General features: G+C 44.5%; 1 protein-coding gene across 2 annotated transcripts; it reads right to left on the bottom strand.

Annotated features, from left to right (window-relative positions):
• Positions 1 to 6,196: 6,196 nt before the first annotated feature.
• LOC136507944 (thioredoxin-2-like) lies at positions 6,197 to 7,846 on the bottom strand. 2 transcript variants are annotated; one of them, XM_066502536.1, is made up of 4 exons: positions 7,799 to 7,846; positions 7,618 to 7,713; positions 7,310 to 7,441; positions 6,197 to 6,510 (listed from the first exon to the last, which is right to left on the bottom strand). In XM_066502536.1, the coding sequence occupies exons 2-4, from the start codon at positions 7,690 to 7,692 to the stop codon at positions 6,367 to 6,369; spliced, it is 351 nt and encodes a 116-aa protein (XP_066358633.1). In that variant the 5' UTR covers positions 7,693 to 7,713; positions 7,799 to 7,846; the 3' UTR covers positions 6,197 to 6,366. The 2 variants fall into 2 exon arrangements, with proteins under 2 accessions (XP_066358633.1, XP_066358634.1); XM_066502537.1 differs by having other exon boundaries at positions 7,618 to 7,710; positions 7,799 to 7,845.
• Between the last annotated feature and the right edge of the window lie 517 nt (positions 7,847 to 8,363).

Genomic DNA, 8,363 nt, shown 5'->3' on the forward strand with positions numbered 1-8,363 from the left:
AGAAGAGATATCAATATTAATATTATCTACAATTCTACTGGCTAAGTCTTAAACCTCAGGCTCCATCCTCGCAACGGCATCAATGTATTCTTGACTCTCGGCTTCCTCTGCGACCTTGGACAAAGGTACCTCCGGAGCAAGAACCCGAACCTGGGCTAGGACATTCTTGGTACACAGTTGGGCACACCTCTTCACGAACTCTTGAAAACGAGTCAGAATTAGAGGAATTAACTAAGCCCAAGATTGGCCATCATCCGCTGGAGTCTGGAGAACATCGGCTACTGAACAAAAGGATTTCCACAAAGCTTTCCAGTTTTTAGTAGCCGTCGCCAACTTGCCAGACAAGTCTTCAATAGTCTTTTGGGCCTGCATAAGATCTCTATCAGCTCCACGCCTAATCAACTTAGCAAGCGTGAGTTCTTCGTCAGCATGAGTAATTACCTCCTCAGCCTTGTTGTGACTGGTGCGAACAAGCATCTTCATCTCCGCAATACCCTCCGAAAGCTTCTGCTTTTCAACTTGGAGAGCTGGACAAGGCACCAAACAACAAGTCAGCGGAAAGAAGAATTTGAATACAGAGGAAACAAAAATAACCCGCAATACCATTGCACTCTTTCTTCATGGACTCCAAATTCTTCAGGGCCTCCTGGATAGCAGCATCCCTCTGTTTCTCTGCCTCAACAACCCAGGCCTAGAGAGCCTTCTCCGCCTTTTGATGCGTTTGATGCTCATCCTCCAGCTCGGCCTGGCAGAGGTCAAGATTTGCCTTCAGGGAGCTAACCTCAGAAGATAACTTTTTCTCGGTTTTCGATGAGAAAAAGAAGCCAGTATGATCCTGAGAGAAGGACTAAACAAAAAGAGAGAGTCAACAGACATAAGAAGAGAAGAATAAAGATGAGCATCCAAAGAAAGAACCTCAGAAGAACTTACCTGGAGTTTTTCGCCAAAAGAAGTCGCAAGCATCGCGAAGCTTCCCCAGGCAGTTGTCAGCTCAGACAGCCGATGAGTGGTGTCAAATTGTTGCACCACATCATCAGTAGAAAGAGGGGCAGAAGGAGAAGCTGGCCGACACGAAGAAGACAAGATCAGGGACATATCACGGGAAGTCCCAGCTACCTCCCTAGATGAATCTACCGCCATGGCCATGGTCACCTCTAGAGCAACCAAGCCAGTAGAAGCATCATCACCAGAAATCCTTGTCTCCCCAATAGCCACCTCGACGATCATGCGCTCTGAGTCTCGAGGCCCAGTACTCGAAGGCACACCGGAAGACTGGCAAGAAGTCGACGGAGTGCGAAGGGAAGACGAAGGTCTACAACATGATAAGGAACTCGACGATAAGAACAAGAACAAGAAAAAAGGAGAACAGAGACAAAGAAACGAAGCCAGAATCCACTCACTCAGCTATCTTCTTCTTCGTAAAAACAAAAGAAGACCTCACAGGGGGAACCACGGTAGCAAAACATCACCCTGCGATGGGGGTGGCGTAGCTAGTACCAGAGCCTCATAAGAACTCGGTAACGGAGCTACAGAAGAACTCGGTGCCAGAGCCCCAGAAGAGCTGGTACCCGATGACCGCTTACTACAAAGAAATCAAGACCAAAGTCAAAACAAAGGAGGGGTTCAACAACAGGAAAACAAGAAAAGAACTCACCAACGCGTGACAAGAGACGCATCATCGTCCTCTTCTTCCTCACTCTCGACCAAGGCCACCATAGCACCAGCTAAAAAGGGGTAAAAGTACTCGGTCAAAGACAAAAACAAACAACAAAAGGACAGAGCGTATTAATATGCTCACCTAAGAGCATGCTAGCTATGACTTGAGTACCTGGAAGAGTACTCGACCGGCGAGACTTCTTAGAGGCAGGCAAACCAGAGGAAGAAGAATCCACTCGACCCCTCTTTGCGATACTACGAGGACCTCGAGGGACTGGACGAGGAGCATACTCTTCATATACATCAGGAACTGAGGAAAAACACCAGGAACAATCATGGAGGTTTCAAACTTACTGGTCAAGGATGTCCCAGCAAGATCCCCCCCAACCTCCGCAGTGGCAGAGCAATCATCAAGGGGGATCGGATCCACAAAGTTACGACCCAATTCCTACAAAAGAGTAAAACAACCAGGTGACAAGGATTTAGCAAAAGAAGAAACAACAAAGGAAATACAAAAAGTACTCAAACACAGAAAACAACTCACCACAGGAGGCGGGTTGTTAGCACAATATTCAACAACAGCGTACATGATGACGTTTACTCCTTTCAGCATCTTCTAAAGGCGCTCGAGCACCTCCTCGTCGGTCAACTCAAGGGCAGGGACCATACGAGAAGGATCCTCTACCCCAGAGTACTCAAAACCAAAGTTTTCTCGCTCCTTAAGAGGTTGGACTCGATGGTGAAGAAAACTAGAGATGATACCGAGGCCGGTCAAGCCTTGCTGTTTCAGAGTACTTATCCTCTCAACAAGTGGCTTGATCGCTTGGGACTCATCCTTCGTTAAGGGGTTCTTGTCCCATCGATCATTAACCATGGGACCAAAAGAAGAATGAACAGAAAGAGGAGGAATCATGTTGGCAGAATAAAATCACTCGGAACGCTAATCCCCCACAGAATCAACCAGGTCATAATCAAAGAATTTAATTTTAAGACCCTGGCGAAACTGAATCCCACACCCACCAAGAACAGAATTGTCTTCACGGCGGGGTTGTGGTTTCAGACGAAAGAAATAACGAAAGAGGGAAAGAGAAGGAGGAATTCCAAGAAAAGTTTCGCAAAGATGAACAAAGACAGAAAGATGAAGGACATCATTAGGGGTAAGATGGTTCAAGGTAACCCCAAAGTAATTATGGAATTGATGGAGGAAGGCAGAAGCGGGAAGACAGAGTCTAGCACGGACAAAGGAGACAAAGAGGACGATCTCACCAGGACGTGGAGCAGGGACCCGATGCTCGCCTGGAGCCCTCCATTTAGCAATGTCCTTGCTCTAAATCAGTCTATCGCCAACAAGCTCGCGAAGCTGGTCTTCAGTCGTTGTCGGAGCCGGCCAAACTTTCTGGGCAGCCCTCATTGCCATGAACTCTTGGTTCTCGATCATAGAAAGTGATGACTCCTCGTCCACAAAGGCTGCCTGGGACTTGCTTGTAGTTTTCTTCCTACCCATGTGCTGGCGGAAGCAAAAAGAAACTAGGGAAAGATAAGGCTTAGACGGCGGCGCTCAGATGACAGCAACAATGGCAACGGTGAATTTATGAAGGCTAGGGTTTTAAGGCAAAGGCAGGGTACCGAAGAAAAGGAGGAGAAATGCCTTTAAATAGATTTTACAGCAGTAAAATGTGGCCCACCAGGCCCGTTAAAGCACGGTGTGAGAACGCAACGGTCCATTTACTGACAAGGCTAAAATGACAGAAGGCACAAATCCACACAACAGTACGATCCAACGGGCAGATTTCTGACTTATCCATCAAACACAACGACAGAGTTATGATATTTGCTACAAAAAGAACTCAACAACCACGAAGCAATGAAGGGTTACCTCACAGGGAACACTAAGAACCCGGTAATTACAGAAAGAACTCAGGAATCTCATAAACAGCAAGGACAATACAACAGGAAAAAGTATGACAACCCAGAAGACAAGATTCTTTCCATTACAAATGACTTCAAAAGATACAAGATGACACATCTTACAAGACCCAACGAACTCGGTACCATGACAAGAAAGGTAGCAAAAAGGAGCTCTGACACAACTAGGCTCTGGAACGACTACGTGCTCCAAATTGCTACTCGGTAGAACAAACTGCGCTCCGCTATACTATTTTCTTCAAAGGACGGACATAGTGCATCCAAGGCAGAAATCAGCAGCACGGCAAGACAACATGGACCAAAGGAGGTCTGCAGGCATCTGTCTATCCAAGTCCGATGTGATACCGGATATGGTGTTGATCTACACCGAACAGTCTCAAGACAGGCGGCGAGGATCAACCCAGAACTGCCGGATGAAGGAACGAAGCCCATATCACAAGACTTCCTCCAACTACTGCCATGTATCTCCAGGTACATTGCTGCTGTGGGATTAGTCTACCTTTAATCCCTATCACAAGACTTCCTCCAGCTACGAAAAGATGTACAAGAACTACAAAATACGCTCGAGGGCTGCTCTACTTAACAAACTATCATATTCATGACTACAGAGACTTCAGGACAAGCAACAAAAGGCTCGAGGAATCAAAACAGCACTCTAGAAGGGTATTTATAGGAAAAAGAAGCGGTGCACATGGACTAGGAGCACCAACAGAAGAAACCTAACAAAGGACACAGTGAAAAGACAGAATTCAATGAAAGAGGACTCAGGCGTGAAAGAATAGTACTCAAGTACGAGTATATTCGAAAGTATATGCCAACACTGTACAACTCGTGAACGGGCAGCATTTACACCCAACCACCAACATACAGCTACATCTGACAACAACAGACTACCAGAGAAAATGCCAAAACCCTGTGTCCGAGTTCTTTTTGAATAAAAGAACCCGGATAGATGCTCGGGGGCTGCAACAAGAAAAGTTTCCAGTTCTTCAAGATAGTAGTTCAAGACCCTCCAACTCTTTGATCCAAATAGCAAGAGGCTCAGGGGCTACACTCAGTGAGTGCACTTTTTCTTCGAAAAAAAAGCGCACGTCAAGATTCAAGATCCTCCAACTTTTTGTTCCAAATAGCAAGAGGCTAGGGGGCTACACTCAGTGAGTGCCTTTTTCTTCGAAAAAGCGCACGTCACCAGAAGACATCTTCAAGGCAGACCACTTCAAGACATTACAACAAAAAGAACCCGGAAGGAATTTTCAAACAACGTAAAGATTCAAGACCCTACAACTTTTTGTTCCAAATAGCAAGAGGCTCGGGGGCTACACTCAGTGAGTACACTTTTTCTTCGAAAAAATGCACGTCACCAGAAGACTTTTTCAAGGCAGACAACTTCAAGACATTACAACAAAAAGAACCCGGAACTAACCATATCCGAGTTCTTTTCAATCTTCAACGAAGAAACAGAGCAATTTCAAGACAAGATCCTCCAGCTCCTTGTTCCAAGTAGCAAGAGGCTCGGGGGCTACACCCGGATAGATGCATTTTTTTCTTCAAAAAGCACACACCACTTAAAGTTCTCACGAAGCGCTACATGGTTTCGCTCAAAAAAGCACTCGGATGACGCTTGTTCCTACTCGACAAGATTGGAAGGAACAAGACGAGGCTTCCAGAGCTCAACCATGAAGTGCTCGGGGGCTTGTTGATGCGGGACTCACAGGATACCCCGCAAGGAAGAAAGGAGATCTAGTTCGACTAGGATCCCTCCCATGTAATCTTAGTAGTAGTATTATTCTGTAATCCTATTAGGAATCATCATTGTAAACCGACTAGGACTCTGGCCTCTAGACTATATAAAGGGGGACAGAGCTCCTAAGATCGGGAGTTCAGGAGAACAATTGTACAACACACGATCAATCCGACGCAAGGCTAACGCCGACTGGACGTAGGGCGGTTACTCGATCACCGATCGAGGGTCCGAACCAGGATAAATCGACTGTCTCTTGCGTTAACCGTCGAGTTCCGCATACGCTGAAGCCCGAACAATACTGCTCCGGGTACTCCCGTGGTAGGCTATCGGTGGTCAAACATCGATAGTACCCGTTCTTTGTAATTTGTTGGCTTATGTATGTGACTGATCTAAGGGCGCATATAAGATTTATGCATCCTATTTTGTCCTTTAAAATGGGTGTGACATTGAGAACGGGGGCGGAGAAGGTGGAGGCGATCGTTGGACGGAGGCGGGGCAGGCGACGAGCACCCGCTGGGCAGAGAGCCGCTGCAGAGCGGACCGGATCTCGAAAGCTGGTGCCGAGCACGAAGGCGAATGCATGGCGGACGTCGGGTATCTGGTGCGGAGGCGAGCGGATCATGGAATCACGGAGGAAGAGGCTGATCCGTGCGTGCGGATAAGAAGGAAAGAGGATAAGTAAAGGATGAAAAAATAAAAATAAAAGATAAAAAATAGAAGGGTACTACATATAGCTATTTTACCAAACAATTTTCTAACCAAAGAAACTGAAATCAAATGGAGCTGCTTTATCAAACATGCCATAGCTAGAACGGTAACTGTTTTGGCTAGAGCTAAAGCTCTACCAAACGAGCGCTTATTAAGTATACATACTTCAAACCGTTACTTTTATTGTATATTTCTTCGAGGCATCAAGAAATATACAATACAGGGTAGGTGGGCACACTCCACACATGGATCATGTGCATGCATGCATGTTACTGTAGGTGTACACTCCTACTACAGTAGTAACGATTGATCACGGCGATCGAGTGACGTGATCAATTTATTTTGCCTTCTAAGGCATCCTCGATGCTGCTGCTGAGCTCCGCCTCGTCGGGCGCAACGAGGAATCTCACCGTCTTGGTGCCCTTCACTATCAAGAATGTTGGCAGGGCCTGCAGCCTCGCCTCCTTTGCGATTTCCTGCATGTAACGTATGATTAAATAATTATTAATCAACTTAGGCCCACCGGAATGACAATGGCCCTACAGCTTACTCCCTCCGGTTTCCTAAAGAATGTCGTTTTGACAGTGACACGGTCTCCAAAAAAAATAACTTTGACCGATACTTTTTGCTATAAAATATTTATAAAATATAGATAATATATACTTGTATAAAACTACATTTCAAGATGAATCTACTTACATCACTTTCTTGCTTTCAAACTCAACCTAAAAGAATTTATTTATAGTCAAAGTTTAAAATGTTTGACTTAAGACAACCTCAAAACGACATTCTTTAGAAACCGGAGGAAGTATTAGGGAAGCGTTTCCCAGATAAGTTGCACCAATAGAGTAAAAACGACTATCAAAATAAGCTGTTATGATCGAGCTTCTGCTTTTTAGTACAAATGAGAGAGGTGGAAATAAGCGCCGCCAAAATAAGCTGAAAAAATTACAAACTATTAGCTAAATTAATGGTCAATGATTTTAAAGTTAAAATCTTGATATGCATGTGCACCTTATGAAAGTATACGTATATACACACCTTAAGTCTTCAGCAATTTTATTTACTACTAAGAAACAAAAAAAGGCCCTTCAAATTTTTTTGAAAAATGAAACTAAACGTGCTAGTCAAACTTTCTAGTGCTTATAAATTACTGTGGCCTTATCCGACCTTTCATAAAAAGGAGATAAAACAAGAAATCTTTAAATTGAGCGTGGAAACGAATTAAGAGCTTCCTATCTCGATATATATAAATAGGATCTATACGATCTATACCTTGAACTGATCATTGTTGACATCGATTGTATAGAAGTAGGCATCTTTTTTCGCGGCGATTCCATCTAGAATCGGCTTCATGTACTCGCACGTCGAGCGGTAGGACACGGACCCCATGAACTCCAGTACCAGCTTAGATTGAGCGTGGGAAAATTGTGTATGAGAGACGGAGGAGTGAGTAATAAACAAATAAATAGCACCATTATATTATAGGGAATTCTACAGAAATTAATATCTCATATATATATATATATATATATATATATACATATATATATATATATTGTGGAAAACGAATGAAGATATACCAGCTTTTCATTAGCCTTAGCCATAACTTGTTTCAAGTCACTCCTATCTCGGACGGCTGTCACGGATGAACTCATCGTGCCTTCAATTCTTCACTGCTGAGAATTAATTGGACGTAAGTAAGTTGCAACATAGTACTACTATTATTCCTTGAATTTGCATAAGGGAGGGAGAACTATTTACCCCACAAGGCCACAACTCGCCTTGCTTGGTGATCGATGATGAGCCGGCCAGGTCGTGGTGAAGGAAGTCAGTGCAAGATGATGGCTATATATAGCCGGAGCCGATGACAGGTTAGGTTTTTAGAAGGGAAACGAATATATGCCTGCCAAATATGTTTTTCCGCCGAAGGCCCGCGGAAATTTCAGCGAATGTACGCTTCTTTGTTGTTTTTCATTATTTTTGTTGTGCCCTGCTTGATGGTTTCTTTTTCTTAGTCAGGCGTTCACACTCACAAAAGCATGCTCGCACACCATATCCTTGTGAGCACCTCTAAACGCTACTACAAAAGCACGTTATAGAAATGGGCAAAGGAGATTTTCAGAGACGGAGAAGCACACCGCTAGTATTTTACAAAGAAACAAGTCCACATTATCTCCCTCAACTATTGCAGAAGTCAGCTTTTCCTCTTGAACTTGAAAACTAGACACAAGCTCTCCCTCATCTATCAAATCCGGGCACGTGACCCCCCACAGCTGGTCTGCACTCTGGTTTTTGCACTACTGGCGCCACGTCGGATTGGGCCCTT

Source organism: Miscanthus floridulus, chromosome 15 (assembly GCF_019320115.1).
Source record: "Miscanthus floridulus cultivar M001 chromosome 15, ASM1932011v1, whole genome shotgun sequence".
Lineage (NCBI taxonomy): Eukaryota > Viridiplantae > Streptophyta > Magnoliopsida > Poales > Poaceae > Miscanthus > Miscanthus floridulus.